Source organism: Procambarus clarkii, chromosome 69 (genome assembly GCF_040958095.1).
Source record: "Procambarus clarkii isolate CNS0578487 chromosome 69, FALCON_Pclarkii_2.0, whole genome shotgun sequence".
NCBI lineage: Eukaryota > Metazoa > Arthropoda > Malacostraca > Decapoda > Cambaridae > Procambarus > Procambarus clarkii.
In genome coordinates this window covers 11,274,403-11,295,332 of record NC_091218.1, presented here as the reverse complement: position 1 = coordinate 11,295,332, position 20,930 = coordinate 11,274,403, and the positions used below count along the sequence as shown (strand labels likewise).

The 20,930-nt window shown below is 40.0% G+C and overlaps 1 protein-coding gene across 1 annotated transcript in view; it reads left to right on the top strand.

The window, feature by feature from the left end:
* The window catches only part of LOC123751813 (nephrin), a 222,638-nt gene that overhangs the window by 147,574 nt on the left and 54,134 nt on the right, over positions 1 to 20,930 (top strand). Inside the window, exons 5-7 of the mRNA XM_069311033.1 lie at positions 10,584 to 10,781; positions 11,583 to 11,734; positions 12,327 to 12,471. Of these exons, the coding sequence (XP_069167134.1) occupies positions 10,584 to 10,781; positions 11,583 to 11,734; positions 12,327 to 12,471 (495 nt within the window). The remainder of the gene's footprint in view (positions 1 to 10,583; positions 10,782 to 11,582; positions 11,735 to 12,326; positions 12,472 to 20,930) is intronic.

The window sequence follows — 20,930 nt, the reverse complement described above, 5'->3', positions numbered from 1 at the left end:
CTTCTGATGTGACTGTGGAGTAGCTTTGGTTCAGTCTTGGCTTTGTTTGCTATATAATTTTCAAAACTTTTCTCTGCTTCTCTTCTCACCCTGACGTACTCATTCCTGGTTCTCTGGTATCTCTCTCTCCTTTCTGGTGTTCTGTTATTCCGGAAGTTCCTCCACGCCCTCTTGTTCAGTTTCTTCGCTTCCATACATGCCCTATTATACCATGGATTTTTCCATTGTGTGAGTTGTGAGTGTGTGTGTGTGTGTGTGTGTGTGTGTGTGTGTGTGTGTGTGTGTGTGTGTGTGTGTGTGTGTGTGTGTGTGTGTGTGTGTGTGTGTGTGTGTGTGTGTGTGTGTGTGTGTACTCACCTATATGTACTCACCTATATGTGCTTGCAGGATCGAGCATTGACTCTTGGATCCCGCCTTTCTAGCTATCGGTTGTTTACAGCAATGACTCCTGTCCCATTTCCCTATCATACCTAGTTTTAAAAGTATGAATAGTATTTGCTTCCACAACCTGTTCCCCAAGTGCATTCCATTTTTCTACTACTCTCACGCTAAAAGAAAACTTCCTAACATCTCTGTGACTCATCTGAGTTTCCAGTTCCCACCCATGTCCCCTCGTTCTGTTATTATTACGTGTGAACATTTCATCTATTTCCACTTTGTCAATTCCCCTGAGTATTTTATATGTCCCTATCATATCTCCTCTCTCCCTTCTTTTCTCTAGTGTCGTAAGGTTCAGTTCCTTCAGCCGCTCTTCATATCCCATCCCTCGTAGCTCTGGGACAAGCCTCGTCGCAAACCTCTGAACCTTCTCCAGTTTCTTTATGTGTTTCTTCAGGTGGGGGCTCCATGATGGCGCGGCATACTCTAAGACGGGTCTCACGTAGGCAGTGTAAAGCGCCCTAAAAGCTTCCTCATTTAGGTTTCTGAATGAAGTTCCAATTTTCGCCAGTGTAGAGTACGCTGCTGTCGTTATCCTATTTATATGTGCCTCAGGAGTTAGATTAGGTGTCACATCCACTCCCAGGTCTCTTTCTCGAATCGTTACAGGTAGGCTGTTCCCCTTCATTGTGTACTGTCCCTTTGGTCTCCTGTCACCTGATCCCATTTCCATAACTTTACATTTACTGGTGTTAAACTCCAGTAGCCATTTCCCTGACCATCTCTGCAGCCTGTTTAAGTCCTCTTGGAGGATCCTACAATCCTCGTCTGTCACAACTCTTCTCATTAATTTTGCGTCATCTGCAAACATTGTGTGTGTGTGTGTGTGTGTGTGTGTGTGTGTGTGTGTGTGTGTGTGTGTGTGTGTGTGTGCGTGCGTGTGTGTGTGTGTGTGTGTGTGTGTGTGTGTACTCACCTATATGTACTCACCTATATGTGCTTGCAGGATCGAGCATTGACTCTTGGATCCCGCCTTTCGAGCATCGGTTGTTTACAGCAATGACTCCTGTCCCATTTCCCTATCATACCTGGTTTTAAAATTATGAATAGTATTTGCTTCCACAACCTGTTCCTGAAGTGCATTCCATTTCCCCACTACTCTCACGCTAAAAGAAAACTTCCTTACATCTCTGTGACTCATCTGAGTTTCAAGCTTCCATCCATGTCCTCTCGTTCTGTTACTATTCCGTGTGAACATTTCGTCTATGTCCACTCTGTCAATTCCTCTGAGTATCTTATACGTTCCTATCATGTCCCCCCTCTCCCTTCTTCTTTCTAGTGTCGTAAGGCACAGTTCCCTCAGGCGCTCTTCATACCCCATCCCTCGTAGCTCTGGGACGAGTCTCGTTGCAAACCTCTGAACCTTTTCCAGTTTCATTATATGCTTCTTCAGATGGGGACTCCATGATGAGGCGGCATACTCTAAGACTGGCCTTACGTAGGCAGTGTAAAGCGCCCTAAATGCCTCCTTACTTAGGTTTCTGAATGATGTTCTAACTTTTGCCAGTGTAGAGTACGCTGCTGTCGTTATCCTATTAATATGTGCCTCAGGAGATAGATTAGGTGTTACGTCCACCCCCAGGTCTCTTTCACGCGTCGTTACAGGTAGGCTGTTCCCCTTCATTGTGTACTGTCCCTTTGGTCTCCTATCTCCTAGTCCCATTTCCATAACTTTACATTTGCTCGTGTTGAATTCTAGTAGCCATTTCTCTGACCATCTCTGCAATCTGTTCAGGTCCTCTTGGATGATCCTGCAATCCTCATCTGTCACAACTCTTCTCATCAACTTTGCATCATCCGCAAACATCGACATGTAGGACTCTACGCCTGTAAACATGTCGTTAACATATACAAGAAATAGAATTGGTCCCAGCACCGATCCTTGTGGTACTCCACTTGTTACTGTTCGCCAGTCCGACTTCTCGCCCCTTACCGTAACTCTTTGGCTCCTTCCTGTTAGGTAGTTCCTTATCCATTCTAGGACCTTTCCCCCCACCCCCGCCTGCCTCTCGAGCTTGAACAGCAGTCTCATGTGCGGTACTGTATCAAAGGCTTTTTGGCAGTCCAGAAATATGCAGTCTGCCCAACCATCTCTGTCCTGTCTTATCCTCGTTATTTTATCATAGAATTCCAGAAGGTTTGTTAGGCACGATTTCCCTGTCCAGAACCCATGTTGATGTTTGTTCACAAACCTAATGTTCTCCAGGTGTGCAACCAGTCGTAGCCTAATTATTCTTTCCAGTATTTTACAGGGGATGCTTGTCAGTGATACAGGTCTGTAGTTAAGTGCCTCCTCTCTATCTCCTTTCTTGAAGATCGGCACGACATTTGCCTTCTTCCAGCAACTGGGCAATTCTCCTGACATAAGTGACTCATTAAAGATCATTGCCAGAGGCACGCTGAGGGCCTGTGCTGCTTCTTTTAGTATCCACGGTGATACTTTGTCTGGTCCAACTGCTTTAGTTGCATCTAGAGTTGTCAACTGTTTCATTACCTCCTCTGCTGTCACCTCTATATCTGATAGTCTTTCATCTAGGGTAACCCCTTCCAACAATGGGAGCTGCTCAGGCTCGGTAGTGAACACTCCATGGAAACTGGCATTCAGTGCCTCGCAGATTTCCTTGTCACTTTCAGTATATGCCCCCTCTGTCTTCCTTAGTCTTGTCACTTGGTCGTTCACCGACATTTTTCTTCTTATATGACTGTGTAGTAACTTAGGTTGTTTTTTCGCTTTGATTGCAATATCGTTCTCATAGTCCCTTTCCGATGTTCGTCTTATGTTAATGTAATCGTTCCTAGCTCTGTTGTATCTGCTTCTGTTGTCCTCTGTTCTTTGTCTTCTGTACTTCCTCCACTCCCGCCTGCTGGCCATTTTTGCTTCCTGACACTGTCTATTAAACCATGGGTTATTATATTCCTTCTTATTTTTTCCCTTTACCGTTGGTATAAATCTCTCTTCGGCCTCCTGGCATTTCTGTATGACTAGGTCCATCATATCTTGGACTGTTTTTCCTCTAATTTCTTCCTCCCACTGCACTTCACCCAGATAGTCCCTTATCCTCATATAGTCCCCTTTCCTGTAGTCAGCTCTCCTTTCCCAGATCTCTTGTCCCATGGTCATAATTTTGAATTCCATCATGTAGTCAAAGACTAGGACACAATGGTCACTGGCCCCTAGAGGTATTTCATGCTCTAAATTCTCGATATCTTCTACGTTCTGGGTGAAAATCAGGTCTAATAGGCTCGGTGCATCTCCTCCTCTTTCCCTTGTGTCTTCCTTCACATGTTGTGTCAGGAAATTCCTGTCTATAACATCTACTAATTTTGCTCCCCACGTTTCATCCCCTCCATGGGGATTCCTTGATTCCCAATTTATCTCTCCATGATTTAGGTCCCCCATGATCAGCAGCTTCGCTCTCATTCTGTGGGCTAGTGTTGCTGCCTTCTGCAGTTCATCAATACATGCTTTGTTGTTGTCATCATACTCCTGCCTGGGTCTTCTACTGTTTGGTGGGGGATTGTAGATTACCATGATCACAATCTTCCTCCCATCTACTGTCAGAGTTCCATGTATGAAGCTTGTGCACTCATTGGTAACTCGATTTCCCAGGTCTTCAAACTTCCATTTCCATTTTGTGTGTGTGTGTGTGTGTGTGTGTGTGTGTGTGTGTGTGTGTGTGTGTGTGTGTGTGTGTGTGTATAAATCACGAAAATTAACACGCTATGAAAAATTTGACAGTGTCAGATCACGAAGGAAGAATTGAAACATGAATTTCCTTAAGTACTTTCGTATTTAATAATAACTCTTCAGAAGGGTGATTTATAGGTCAGTAGATTTTGACATATATAGGCATGTGAGAGGTGAAGTGAAGTGAGGTACAATGATAAATATATAAATTGGATTGGATAAATATAAATAGGAGCTGCATCGTATGGGCCAATAGGCCCGTGAGTGGATATTATTTACATAAGATAGTGGATTTTAACAAGGTGTTAGTGAGACAAATGTGTACCAATTATCCTACTCAAATCGCCCTTTAACTGATCAATCAAAAACGGATCTAAATTATACAAACCACTGCTAATGTTCATGTTACATTAAATGTTACATAAAATTATGTATTTTATGTAATAAATGTTACATAAAATCATTCATTCCTGGAATCATTCCGTGGTTAGATATGTTGGTGATATTTTGTGTAAATGGTCTTCAGATGTAAACACAGACGAATTTGTAGCTGAACCTAATGATCAAGTCACCTTTAAAATTTACTATGGAAACTGAAATTGATAAATGTTTGCCATTCTTAGATATACTTATTCATTGGGAAGGTTTTTCACTAAAGTTTAGTGTTTGCAGTAAGCCTTCGAATAACTTATTCGTAGGCTTGGTTCATTATGTCTCAGGGCATAGATACAATGTGAAACAATCTATTTATTCCTCAATGTATCTAAGAGCTCTTCGCGTTGTTAGTCCGGAATTCTTAGATGAATAGTTTAAGAATATTGATTCTATTGGTCTCAAGCTTTGTTATCCACTGAGTTTTTTGTTAGTTTGCCGTAGCAAAGCACGTCGTACATATTATAATAATATATGCAGTGAAAGATTCGCCCAAAGAATGTGTTATGTTTACCATATTTTTCTGGCCGTGAAAATATGATCAAGGCCTTGAAACGTTTTGATATACATGTGTTGTTTAGTTACGAAAATACTGTTGGTAAGCTATTAGTTAGGAACAGCCCTCGTAGTGATAATTGTGTCATTTATAAAATACCTTGTAAAGACTGTAATAAGTTCTATGTTGGGCAAACATCTAAAGATTTGAAATGTAGAATTTCGCAACATAAATACTCTGTAAGACATGACCAATTGTCTAATGCTTTGTTTGCTCATCTGTCAGAAAATGCTCACCAAATTGATTGGGAGATAAGACTTCTTCAATAACGAATTGTAAAATCACTTTCAATAGGAACATAATTTAATCTGCATAAATGCAGATTACAAAATTATGTAATTTGAACATTAGCAGTGATTTGTATAATATAGATCCATTTTTGATTGATCAGTTAAAGGGCGATTAGAGTAGGATCATTGGTACACATTTGTATCACTAATACCATGTTAAAATCCACTATCTTATGGTATTATTATCCACCCACGGACCTATTGGCCCATACGATGCAGCTCCTATTTAAAACCACCCAATCCAATTCATGTATTTGTCACTGTACCTCACTTCACCTCACCTCTCTCCTGCCTATAATTGTCAATATCTACTGACTTGTAAATCACCTTGCTGAAAATATATTAATAAATACGATAGTACGTAAGGATATTCCTGTTTCAATTCTTCCTTCGTGGTCTGACACTGTCATTATATATATATATATATATATATATATATATATATATATATATATATATATATATATATATATATATATATATATTTATATATATATATATATATATATATATATATATTTATATATATATATATATATATATATATATATATATATATATATATATATATATATATATATATATATATATATATATATATATATATATATTAGTATATTTTGGTAGCAGTCTTTCCTGTAGACATATATTATTAAATATGACCGAAAAAGTAAGATTAATAATTCTAACACGAATTTTCTCAATCTTTCGTACATTACGCTTCACTGTTGGAGGTAAATCAAAAATCAATTCTCCAAAATTCATTTTTATTTCTAGTCTGACGCGACACGGGCGCGTTTCGTAAAACTTATTACATTTTCAAAGACTTTAGTTCACAAATACACAACTGAATAGAACTTACGTATCTCCGATTTTATATCTACATTTGAGTGAGGTGGAAGGGGTGATGTGGCATTAACACAAGACAGAACAAAATGTGGTATTAATAGGGTATTAATTTCATCAACACAAGACAGAACAAGAGTATTAATAGAGTATTAATTTCATCAACACAAGACAGAACACGAAACAATGGATATTGAATAGAGGTGTTTGTAGAAAGCCTATTGGTCCATATTTCTTGATGCTTCTATATTGGAGCGGAGTCTTGAGGTGGGTAGAATATAGTTGTGCAATAATTGGCTGTTGATTGCTGGTGTTGACTTCTTGATGTGTAGTGCCTCGCAAACGTCAAGCCGCCTGCTATCGCTGTATCTATCGATGATTTCTGTGTTGTTTACTAGGATTTCTCTGGCGATGGTTTGGTTGTGGGAAGAGGTTATATGTTCCTTAATGGAGCCCTGTTGCTTATGCATCGTTAAACGCCTAGAAAGAGATGTTGTTGTCTTGCCTATATACTGGATTTTTTGAAGCTTACAGTCCCCAAGTGGGCATTTGAAGGCATAGACGACGTTGGTCTCTTTTAAAGCGTTCTGTTTTGTGTCTGGAGAGTTTCTCATGAGTAGGCTGGCCGTTTTTCTGGTTTTATAGTAAATCGTCAGTTGTATCCTCTGATTTTTGTCTGTAGGGATAACGTTTCTATTAACAATATCTTTCAGGACCCTTTCCTCCGTTTTATGAGCTGTGGAAAAGAAGTTCCTGTAAAATAGTCTAATAGGGGGTATAGGTGTTGTGTTAGTTGTCTCTTCAGAGGTTTCATAGCTTTTCACTTTCCTTCTTATGATGTCTTCGACGAAACCATTGGAGAAGCCGTTATTGACTAGGACCTGCCTTACCCTACAGAGTTCTTCGTCGACTTGCTTCCATTCTGAGCTGTGGCTGAGAGCACGGTCGACATATGCGTTAACAACACTCCTCTTGTACCTGTCAGGGCAGTCGCTGTTGGCATTTAGGCACATTCCTATGTTTGTTTCCTTAGTGTAGACTGCAGTGTGGAAACCTCCGCCCTTTTCCATGACTGTTACATCTAGAAAGGGCAGCTTCCCATCCTTTTCCATCTCGTAAGTGAAACGCAGCACGGAACTCTGCTCAAATGCCTCCTTCAGCTCCTGCAGATGTCTGACATCAGGTACCTGTGTAAAAATGTCGTCAACATACCTGCGGTATATGGCCGGTTTCAAGTTCATGTCGACTAAGACTTTTTGCTCGATGGTACCCATGTAGAAGTTTGCAAACAGGACACCTAGGGGAGAACCCATGGCGACCCCATCTACTTGCTTATACATGTGCCCATCTGGGCTCAAGAAGGATGCGTCTTTAGTACAAGCATCTGTAGGGTAAGGCAGGTCCTAGTCAATAACGGCTTCTCCAATGGTTTCGTCGAAGACATCATAAGAAGGAAAGTGAAAAGCCATGCAACCTCTGAAGAGACAACTAACACAACACCTATACCCCCTATTAGACTATTTTACAGGAACTTCTTTTCCACAGCTCATAAAACGGAGGAAAGGGCCCTGAAAGATATTGTTAATAGAAACGTTATCCCTACAGACAAAAATCAGAGGATACAACTGACGATTTACTATAAAACCAGAAAAACGGCCAGCCTACTCATGAGAAACTCTCCAGACACAAAATAGAACGCTTTAAAAGAGACTAACGTCGTCTATGCCTTCAAATGCCCTCTTGGGGACTGTAAGCTCCAAAAAACCCAGTATATAGGCAAGACAACAACATCTCTTTCTAGGCGTTTAACGATGCATAAGCAACAGGGCTCCATTAAGGAACATATAATCTCTTCCCACAACCAAACCATCGCCAGAGAAATCCTAGTAAACAACACAGAAATCATCGATAGATACAGCGATAGCAGGCGGCTTGACGTTTGCGAGGCACTACACATCAAGAAGTCAACACCAGCAATCAACAGCCAATTATTGCACAACTATATTCTACCCACCTCAAGACTCCGCTCCAATATAGAAGCATCAAGAAATATGGACCAATAGGCTTTCTACAAACACCTCTATTCAATATCCATTGTTTCGTGTTCTGTCTTGTGTTGATGAAATTAATACCCTATTAATACTCTTGTTCTGTCTTGTGTTGATGAAATTAATACTCTATTAATACCACATTTTGTTCTGTCTTGTGTTAATGCCACATCACCCCTTCCACCTCACTCAAATGTAGATATAAAATCGGAGATACGTAAGTTCTATTCAGTTGTGTATTTGTGAACTAAAGTCTTTGAAAATGTAATAAGTTTTACGAAACGCGCCCGTGTCGCGTCAGACTAGAAATAAAAATGAATTTTGGAGAATTGATTTTTGATTTACCTCCAACAGTGAAGCGTAATGTACGAAAGATTGAGAAAATTCGTGTTAGAATTATTAATCTTACTTTTTCGGTCATATTTAATAATATATATATATATATATATATATATATATATATATATATATATATATATATATATATATATATATATATATATATATATATATATATATATATATATATATATATATATATATTCCCATTTTCTCATTCCATTACTAAAACCTACACGAAGGAGGCAGTATATATATATATATATTTACCTGTCTGAGGTAAGCTCAAAGTAGCTTTGCTAGTAATTAATGTTTGCTGGCTGGGGCGGGAGTGTGTGAGTAAGACTTAGACTAATAAGACCCTCATGTCTGCCTAGTGCACCCGGGTTTGGCTGCACCTCACCACACGCCCACATTTTAATTGCAGACTTTTGCAATCATCTGGATATTTTGCACTTTTCGATCGGTTCGAAATTTATATATATGTTACTTCAAGTTTTAATTATACTAAATGGCCAGTTTTACCTAATTAATATGTATTATATATATATATATATATATATATATATATATATATATATATATATATATATATATATATATACATATATATATATATGTATATATATATATATATATATATATATATATATATATATATATATATATATATATATATATATATATATATATATATTTATATATATATATATATATATATATATATATATATATATATATATATATATATATATATATATATATATATATATATATATATATATATAACATTATGAGAGAGAATGTCTGCCTGTTCGAAGATTGGACTCACTGAGTCAAGGCTTGTCAGATGAAATATTGAGTGCGATTGCCGAAGAGTTTTTCTTTCATCATAAAAATATGATTTCCTTTTAAATCTATACAGTAGTTTCATTGTAAAGTGTAAAATGGGGGGAGGGATAGGAGGAGAAATTATATTATATGAAAGGGAAGGGGGAGCTAAATGATAGGTCGGGGGGGGGGGTAGGACCAAAGGAGGGGGGGGGGGTAGTACGAGGAGAGGAACCGGAGAGAGGAAGGGAGGACAGAGGGGAAGGGGGGGACAAGGGGGAAGGGAGGGTAGGGTGGAGGTAGGGGGCAGTGATTAAAGCGAGGGTAGGGGGGGATAGCACCCGGAAGCCACAGTTCTCGCCACTACACCAGTGTCCACTGAAGTATTTTCTGTATTAGATTATTACGAGTGATTTATGGCGTATGGTGGAGGTCAGGTGGTGAGTTGTGCTTCTCCAGCTGTTGACACGAGGGAATAGTTGTCTGCGTGTACCTGTGTGTACCTGTGTGTACCTGTGTGTACCTGTGTATACCTGAGGATATAACACACAGTACCTACTTGAACATTTGTATGGATGTATTGTATATTGGGTTTTGTTAGGGTGACTGGGGTTGGGTTTAGTTAGGTTGGGTTTATATAAGATGGAACTAAGTTTTTATAACTAATCTTACCTATTTTTACTCTGTCTCTCTCTCTCTCACTCTCTCTTTCTCTCTCTCTCTCTCTCTCTCTCTCTCTCTCTCTCTCTCTCTCTCTCTCTCTCTCTCTCTCTCTCTCTCTCTCTCTCTCTCTCTCTCTCTCTCTCTCTCTCTCTCTCTTTCTCTCTCTCTCTTTCCTCGCTTAAACACCCGAACCTAACCTTCCCCTCTTTCCACCCCCCCTTCTGGCATCAATATTTGTCAATACTCCCCTACCCCTCCCCAAAACCCCCTCTCACACCCCTTCCCCAATACCCCACCCCCCTTCTCCTTAAACACCCCTTCCCACCCCCCCACCCCTCCCCCACCAACGCCTCTCCCCCCCAACCCTCCCCCACCACCGCCTCTCCCCCCCACCCTCCCCCACCACCGCCTCTCCCCCCCACCCTCCCCCACCACCGCCTCTCCCCCACCAGGCACGCCCCCACCACAGGTACTGTGGCTGCAGAACAACAAGGTGGTGGACGCCACCTTCACCACCACGGGGGAGGGCACCTACAACGTGTTGGAGGTGGAGGCCACCAGGAGTGACCTGACCTCCACCTTCACCTGCCGTGCCTCCAACAACGACCGCACCGGACCTGACGAGCAGGAGTACCTCAGGAATGTCACCTGTGAGTACCTGAGTACCTCTGTCACTCACTCACTCACTCGTAAGTACTCGCCGTATTAACAATGTTCTGGCTCTGATGAAGGCGAAATAAGCCGAAAACGCGTTCAGCATTTTTTAATTTTTCAAATGCTGTTTTTTCGCATATTATATATATATATATATATATATATATATATATATATATATATATATATATATATATATATATATATATATATATATATTTATATATATATACCATGAACTATAACTCACACTGCCACTACACAATGAAGAAATCAAATTATATGTTTTTTTTGCTGATTTCTCCATTTCCGTGAGAGGCCGAGACAGGAATTTGTGATATCTTTACACCCAGTCTCCTGTTGAAACAGTTACTGCAACTCCTGTTATTTCAGTCAGTCTAGTCTCTAAAGTTCAAATATTCTCAATTGCGTTAAGTAACGCAAGTGTTTATGAAGGAATTAATCCACAAGAATGTTATTTTTCCTTGAGGAAATGATGAGTCTATGCAATGGGATCGAACTTGCATCTCTGAACTCGGTCAGTGCTCAGTTATCTTCATTGTACTAGATGCTGAAGAGACGTCGACGTTTCGGTCCAGGACGGACCGAAACGTCGACGTCTCATCTTCTGATGTGTGTATATATGTGTGTGTGTGTGTGTGTGTGTGTGTGTGTGTGTGTGTGTGTGTGTGTGTGTGTGTGTGTGTGTGTGTGTGTGTGTGTGTGTGTGTGTGTGTGTGCGTGAGACTGCCTGGGTGAACATGTCAGTAACGAAGCCCACCTCATCCCACCTACAGGCGGACCTCTCAGCGTCAACATCGTGGGAGAGGAGGAGCCCATCGCCGAGGGTCGAACGGCGACCCTGACTTGCACAGTGATAGGCAGCAACCCGCCAGCCTTAGTGACCTGGTACCAACAGGGACACATGGTCAAGCCTCTCCACACTATGGTGAGTGCTGGGGGGCTTGGGGGGGAGAGAGCGAGAGAGAGAGAGAGAGAGAGAGAGAGAGAGAGAGAGAGAGAGAGAGAGAGAGAGAGAGAGAGAGAGAGAGAGAGAGAGAGAGAGAGAGAGAGAGAGAGAGAGAGAGAGAGAGAGAGAGAGAGAGAGAGAGAGAGAGAGAGAGAGAGAGAGAGAGAGAGAGAGAGAGAGAGAGAGAGAGAGAGAGAGAGAGAGAGAGAGAGAGAGAGAGAGAGAAGAGAGAGAGAGAGAGAGAGAGAGAGAGAGAGAGAGAGAGAGAGAGAGAGAGAGAGAGAGAGAGAGAGAGAGAGAGAGAGAGAGAGAGAGAGAGAGAGAGAGAGAGAGAGAGAGAGAGAGAGAGAGAAGAGAGAGAGAGAAAGAGAGAGAGAGAAGAGAGAGAGAGAGAGAGAGAGAGAGAGAGAGAGAGAGAGAGAGAGAGAGAGAGAGAGAGAGAGAGAGAGAGAGAGAGAGAGAGAGAGAGAGAGAGAGAGAAGGAGAGAGACCCCACCAGTACCCACACGTACCCACCAGTACCCACACGTACCCACCAGTACCCACCAGTACCCACATGATGTGCCCACAGGTGAGCCACAGAGACAACGTGACCAGGAGTACTCTGCTGCTGAACGCGTCAAGGAGCGACCACGGACGCCAGTTGGTATGTAGAGCAGTGAACACTCTCATCCCCAGTACTGCCCTCGAGGACATCTTCACTCTTGACGTCCAGTGTGAGTACTGCTCTCTCTCTGTACTCCATACCATTATGTCTGGTACTCCCCTACCATCCCTCTTGTACTCCCTTCCATTACCTCTTGTACTCCCTACCATTATGCCTGGTATTGGATATAACCTATATGGGGTTCCTCCTATATTTCGTACCCAGCTCATTATTACAAACTATTAACATAAAAACGTATAATTGTTAATATTTCACAAGTTTCTGGCAATTTTTTAACATTTATAAAACCATGAAACCAGTTTGGTTGAAGATTCACATTGTATTTGGAGCTGCAGTTGTATTCGGTAAGAGATTCACATTGTATTTGGAGCTGCAGTTGTATTCGGTAAGAGATTCACATTGTATTTGGAGCTGCAGTTGTATTCGCAATAATGCGAGGAAATTCAATTTATTTCTTAGCATTTTGGTGAGATGCAGTTTTAATGTTAACTAAAAGTTCTCATGAGCAATAAAAGGCGCTTTATTTCAGTCGAGGAACTGGAATTGTATTTATATTGATTCAGGTTTTCTTTATCTCTAGAGACCACATTATATGTACATAGGATTGAGGTTCCATAAATCAACAACCCTGTTACTGAACCAGTATTTACCCAAGTCTTTCCTAAATCTAAACTTATCTAATTTATACCAATCCTATGTACATAGGATTGAGGTTCCATAAATCAACAACCCTGATACTGAACCAGTATTTACCCAAGTCTTTCCTAAATCTAAACTTATCTAATTTATACCAATCCTATGTACATAGGATTGAGGTTTCAATCGAATTCAAATGAGTTTTGGGTCAAATGTTTCTGTTGTTTAAGATTCAGCTTCTGGAAACCAAAAGTTGAAAGTAGCAGGGGCTATGGTGCAACCCGTTCTCGCACTTTCTTACTGTCAATATTGACTTATTAAATACGTGCATATGCGACATACTAAAAATACTAGTTTACCTTGAAAAGCTTCATAGAAAACACCGACCTTACCTAACCTTCTTAGTATGTTAAGATATGCATCTTATTGCTTCGTAATTACAATTATTACTTAACCTATTAAGGTATAGGTTAAGTAATAATTGTAATTACGAAGCAATAAGATGCTTAACATACTAAGAAGGTTAGGTATGGTCGATGTTTTCTATGAAGCTTTTCAAGGTAAACTAGTATTTTTAGTATGTCGCATATGCACGTATTTAATAAGTCGATATTGACTATACGAAAGTGCGAGAACGGGTTGTATGGTGAGCCCGCAGTGGACTTACCTGGCACAGGAGCGGGGCAAGTAGCACGGGCTATGGTGAGCCCGCAGTGGACTTACCTGGCACAGGAGCGGGGCAAGTAGCACGGGCTATGGTGAGCCCGCAGTGGACTTACCTGGCACAGGAGCGGGGCAAGTAGCACGGGCTATGGTGAGCCCGTAGTGGACTTACCCGGCACAGGAGCGGGGCAAGTAGCACGGGCTATGGTGAGCCCGCAGTGGACATACCTGGCACAGGAGCGGGGCAAGTAGCACGGGCTATGGTGAGCCCGCAGTGGACTTACCTGGCACAGGAGCGGGGCAAGTAGCACGGGCTATGGTGAGCCCGCAGTGGACATACCTGGCACAGGAGCGGGGCAAGTAGCACGGGCTATGGTGAGCCCGCAGTGGACATACCTGGCACAGGAGCGGTGCAAAATAACTGTTCTGTTCCGGTCAATAGCTATACCGATTACTCTATGACTGTCAAGGATATCTATTTTCTATAACACTATATATTTAAACGTTTGAGTTGGCGAGAGTTGCGAGGAAGGTATTACCAAGCATTAGCAAATTAAAAATATTCATGGAAGCACACCAGCAATGTGAGAATGTTCAAACGCATGAACCAGGACTCCAAAAGCGGACTATGTTGGTATAAAATTGCAGACTTGTATATGATCTAACTAGACACTGCAAAAATGCGTTGAATGTATTTCAATACATTGTTGTAAAAAAAAAGATTACATTTCGTTTTGATACTCAACGTTAACTGACATTTGTGTATACTCTCTCTCTCCCTATTATATATATATATATATATATATATATATATATATATATATATATATATATATATATATATATATATATATATATATATATATATATATATATGTTTCATTGAATATGACCGCATATTCTGTATTTATTATTTTCTGGTTTAGGGCTTCTATTCCTCTAACTATTTTCTTAGCATCAGGGCTTAATTGGAATAGGAGTTCTCCAAAACTCATTTTCGTACTTTTAAGGTGAAGAAAAGAAGTGATTTACTATAGAGTGTATTACACTTATTTGTATAATTTGCACGACGTTTCGAACCTCCATGGTTCATTCTCAAGTGAACAATCTTACAATACTAGTTGATTTTATACCCGCATTAGGTCAGGTGATAATACAATGAAGGTGAAAAACATGGGGGGATACATAAGGGATAAACATAGGGGCTGCAGAAGGCTTATTGGCCCATACGAGGCATCTCCTATCTAAACACAAAGATTAATCCAGTGTAATTGGCCTGTTATATTGGACATTGTCTTCTGTGTTGGCATCGATATGTTCTTGTCTTGTCCTTACTCTCATGGTGGGTAGAGTAAATAGTTCCGTGATTTGGGTGTTCATGGTAGGTCGCTCTATTCTTATGTGAATTGCCTCAAGAATTTGTAATCTTCTTGAATCTTGGGTTTTGTCTATTATGCAAGTATTCTTGTTCAACATTTCTCTTGTTAGAGTAATGTCATGGGCTTGTCTCATGTGATTCCTAGGGGCACCAGATTGAAGATGGCATGTCAAACGCCTCGTCAGCTTGGTCGACGTCATACCTATGTACTTACATTGAAGGTTACATCCTTCGTGGGGGCAAGTGTACATGTATACAACGCTTGACTGCTGTAGAGGGTTCTCCGTCGGCTTCGGGCTGTTTTTGATAAGGAGTTCGGAAGTCTTCTTGGTTTTGTAGAATATTATCAGGTTTATGTTTTGGTTAGGAGTAGTGCTTTTTACTCCTTTACGGATTATTTCTTTCATTATTCTTTCCTCTTTTATATGTTCACTGTGCATGGTTGATTTGTAATATAATTTTATTGGGGGTGTTGTGGTTTCTGTTCTAGGTTCTGAATTATACCAACGGTTCAAGTGTCTTCTTATAGCAGCGTTTATTTCCGCGTTGCTATATCCGTTGTTCACCAATACCTGAGTTACTCTTTCAAACTCTCTACTCACGTTGCTCCATTCAGAGCAGTGGGTAAGCGCTCGACGAATATAAGCATTGAGAACACTGGCTTTGTATCTTTGGGGGCACTCACTTCTACCGTTCAGGCATAATCCTATGTTGGTGGGCTTGGTATATACGTTGGTGCTTAAAGAGGTTCCTGTTTTTGTTATTAGTACATCCAAGAATGGCAGACTGTTATTTTCACTATTTTCATGTGTAAATCGGAGTACTGACTCTCTCTCTAGGTGTCTTTTTAGGTCAATTAGTTCATCTGAGTCTTTTACTATTACGAATATGTCATCTACATAACGGCAGTATACAGTTGGTTTTTGTCTGCTACTGAAGACCCTATCTTCGATGGTTCCCATATAAAAATTAGCAAATAAAACTCCTAAGGGGGAGCCCATTGCTACTCCGTCTATCTGTAAATACATGTCTCCTTGTGGACTGATGAAAGGGGCTTCCTTTGTACATGCTTCGAGAAGACTTTTCAAGTGTGGCTCAGGTATGTCTAATTTGGGGGTGCTCTCGTCTCTGTATACTCTGTCCAGTATCATTCCTATGGTTGTGTCGACTGGGACGTTGGTAAAAAGGGATTCAACGTCCAGGGAAGCGATGATTCCATCGGGCTGGGTAGATTTGATCAATTCTAGGAAATCTGCTGATGATTGTAGACTAAACTTACTTGGAGTGTATGGAGTTAGGAGTTCATTAAGTTTTTTTGCCAGGTGATAAGTTGGGGTTGGTATTTGGCTGATTATAGGGCGTAGTGGGTTACCTGGTTTATGCGTCTTAACATTGCCGTAGGCATATCCTAAGCCATAGTCGCCTTGAAGTTTATTGAAATGCACACTACCTTTCTTTGCGTTGATTGCTGTAATTGTTTTGTTTACTTTCCGCTTAAGGTCTTCTACGGAGTTCCTCGTGATTCGTTGAAATTTGGAGTCGTCACTTAGGATGTCGCTAATTTTGTTCATGTATTCATGGGTAGGAATCAATACATATGCTGCTGTTTTGTCGGCTTTTCTTATTGTTACGTCTTTCAGATTTTTTAGTTGTTTCGCTGCTTCTTTGAGTCGTGGGGTTAAGATTGTAGATGAATATGTTCCTCGTTTTTTCCCTGCTTCTGCAAGTAGTTCAGCTTGAAGTGTGTCCGTGGTGATGACTTTTTTGTTGTCTTCTAGCTTATGGATATCGTCCAGAAGCATTTCGATTTCCAGGCGTTTTTGATGCATCTTTGGTTTAGATAAGAATTGACAATTTAGACCAAGATTTAAGAGGTCTCGTTGGTCCTGGGTAAGATCATAAGAAGTCAGGTTAAAGTAGCCATCTTTAGGACGAGGGATTTTTAGCTGTCCACCGTTTAAGGATGTTAACTTACGGAGTGTCTTTGTTTCTACAAGAGTTTTATGTTGTTGTTTCAGGTTTGAGAGAGTTTGAAAGAGTAACTCAGGTATTGGTGAACAACGGATATAGCAACGCGGAAATAAACGCTGCTATAAGAAGACACTTGGACCGTTGGTATAATTCAGAACCTAGAACAGAAACCACAACACCCCCAATAAAATTATATTACAAATCAACCATGCACAGTGAACATATAAAAGAGGAAAGAATAATGAAAGAAATAATCCGTAAAGGAGTAAAAAGCACTACTCCTAACCAAAACATAAACCTGATAATATTCTACAAAACCAAGAAGACTTCCGAACTCCTTATCAAAAACAGCCCGAAGCCGACGGAGAACCCTCTACAGCAGTCAAGCGTTGTATACATGTACACTTGCCCCCACGAAGGATGTAACCTTCAATGTAAGTACATAGGTATGACGTCGACCAAGCTGACGAGGCGTTTGACATGCCATCTTCAATCTGGTGCCCCTAGGAATCACATGAGACAAGCCCATGACATTACTCTAACAAGAGAAATGTTGAACAAGAATACTTGCATAATAGACAAAACCCAAGATTCAAGAAGATTACAAATTCTTGAGGCAATTCACATAAGAATAGAGCGACCTACCATGAACACCCAAATCACGGAACTATTTACTCTACCCACCATGAGAGTAAGGACAAGACAAGAACATATCGATGCCAACACAGAAGACAATGTCCAACATAACAGGCCAATTACACTGGATTAATCTTTGTGTTTAGATAGGAGATGCCTCGTATGGGCGAGTTTTGGAAAGTTGCTAATGTGATACCAGTTTTTAAGAAAGGAGATAGATCACTTGCGTCTAACTATCGACCAATTAGCCTAACGTCTATTGTGGGAAAGTTACTCGAATCTATAATAGCAAATAAAATTCGTCTTCATCTTGAAAAACATAAATTAATAATTGAGTCGCAACATGGTTTTATAAATGGCCGTTCATAAGAACATAAGAACATAAGAACAAAGGTAACTGCAGAAGGCCTATTGGCCCATACGAGGCAGCTCCTATTCTATAACCACCCAATCCCACTCATATACTTGTCCAACCCGTGCTTGAAACAATCGAGGGACCCCACCTCCACAATGTTACGCGGCAATTGGTTCCACAAATCAACAACCCTGTTACTGAACCAGTATTTACCCAAGTCTTTCCTAAATCTAAACTTATCCAATTTATATCCATTGTTTCGTGTTCTGTCCTGTGTTGATACTTTTAATACCCTATTAATATCCCCCCGGTTATGTCCATTCATCCACTTGTAAACCTCTATCATGTCACCCCTAACTCTTCGCCTTTCCAGTGAATGCAACTTAAGCTTTGTTAATCTTTCTTCATATGAAAGATTTCTAATTTGGGGAATTAACTTAGTCATCCTACGCTGGACACGTTCAAGTGAATTTATATCCATTCTATAATATGGCGACCAAAACTGAACTGCATAATCTAAATGGGGCCTAACTAGAGCAAGATATAGCTTGAGAACCACACCAGGTGTCTTGTTACTAACGCTGCGATTAATAAATCCAAGTGTCCGATTTGCCTTATTACGAACATTTATGCATTGATCCTTTTGTTTTAAATTCTTACTAATCATAACTCCCAGATCCCTTTCGCAATCCGACTTCGCAATCACAACACCATCTAGCTCGTATCTTGTAACTCTATCATCATTACCTAACCTCAGAACTTTACATTTATCAGCATTAAACTGCATCTGCCAATCCTTTGACCATTTCAAAACCCTATCTAGATCAACTTGAAGTGATAGTGAGTCCTCCTCCGAATTAATTTCCCTACCGATTTTCGTATCATCGGCAAATTTGCAAATGTTGCTACTCAAACCTGAATCTAAATCATTTATATATATTATAAACAACAGAGGTCCCAGGACAGAGCCTTGAGGCACTCCACTTACAACATTTTCCCACTCTGACTTGATTCCATTTATACTAACTCTCTGTTTCCTTTGGTATAGCCATGCCCTAATCCAGCTTAATATAGCACCCCCAATACCATGAGACTCTATTTTTTTAATCAGTCTTTCATGTGGCACTGTATCAAAAGCTTTGCTAAAGTCAAGGTATACAACATCGCAATCCTTACCACTATCAACTGCCTCAACAATGCTAGAATAAAAAGATAACAAATTTGTTAAACATGAACGGTCATTTATAAAACCATGTTGCGACTCAATTATTAATTTATGTTTTTCAAGATGAAGACGAATTTTATTTGCTATTATAGATTCGAGTAACTTTCCCACAATAGACGTTAGGCTAATTGGTCGATAGTTAGACGCAAGTGATCTATCTCCTTTCTTAAAAACTGGTATCACATTAGCAACTTTCCAAAACTCTGGCACTCTGCCTGACTCTATTGATTTATTAAATATGGTTGACAGTGGGTCACAAAGCTCCTCTTTGCATTCTTTAAGCACCCTAGCAAACACTTCATCCGGCCCTGGGGATTTGTTTGGTTTGAGTTTTACTATTTGTTTAAGAACATCCTCCCTGGTAACTGCTAAACTCGTCAACCTGTCCTCGTCCCCACCCACATAGACTTGTTCGGCTGAAGGCATATTGTTAAGTTCCTCTTTAGTAAATACAGATACAAAATATTTATTAAAAATACTACTCATCTCTTCATCACTATCTGTTATTTGACCTGTCTCAGTTTTTAATGGACCTATCCTTTCCCTAGTCTTAGTACGATATAACTGAAAAAACCCTTTAGGATTTGTCTTTGCTTGCCCTGCTATGCGAACTTCATAGTTTCTTTTTGCTTTCCTTATCTCTTTTTTAACATTTCTAACCAGTTGTACGAATTCCTGTTCTAAAGTGACCTCCCCATTTTTAATCCTTTTGTACCAAGCTCTCTTTTTACCTATAAGGTTCTTCAAATTCTTTGTTATCCACTTTGGGTCATTAGTATACGATCTATTCAATTTGTATGGTATACTACGTTCCTGTGCTTTGTTTAGAATATTCTTAAATAAGTTATATATTGAATCCACATCGAAATCCCCATTTAAGTCACCTATCGCTGGGTTGATGTCTCGCTCCAAGACCGGCCCACACCCCATACCCAAGCCTTTCCAATCAATTTGACCCAAAAAATTTCTTAGGCTATTAAAATCAGCATTTCGAAAATCTGGCACTTTAACAGAATTTTCTCCTACTGGTCTATTCCATTCTATGCTAAATCTGATTTCTTTGTGATCACTGCTCCCTAGCTCACTCCCTATTTCGATGTCATTAATTTGCGTTTCCCTGTTAGTTAACACTAAATCTAAAATATTATTTTCCCGTGTTGGTTCCTTAATGTGTTGCGTAAGAAAGCAATCGTCAATTAATTCTAGAAAATCTTCTGCTTCACTATTCCCTGTTTTGTTCAACCAGTTTATTCCGCTAAAATTAAAGTCACCCATGACATAAATACTGTTAGATCTAGATGCTCTAGATATTTCATCCCATAGATGCTTTGCTTCCATTCTGTCTAAATTTGGTGGCCTATATATTACTCCTATTATAATATTATTAGCTTTTTCGTTTAATTCAATCCAAATAGTTTCTGTGTGTGGCTCTGTTTTGATTCCCTCTTTGAGACTACATTTCAAATTGTCCCTAACATATATGGCTACTCCACCTCCTCGTCTAATATATCTATCTGTGTGAAATAGTTTAAATCCATATATTTGATATTCAGCTAATAGTTCTCTATTTTCTACATTCATCCACGTTTCGGTAAGTGCAATAATATCTATTTTTTCTGTGCAGACAAGAGCATTTAATTCGTT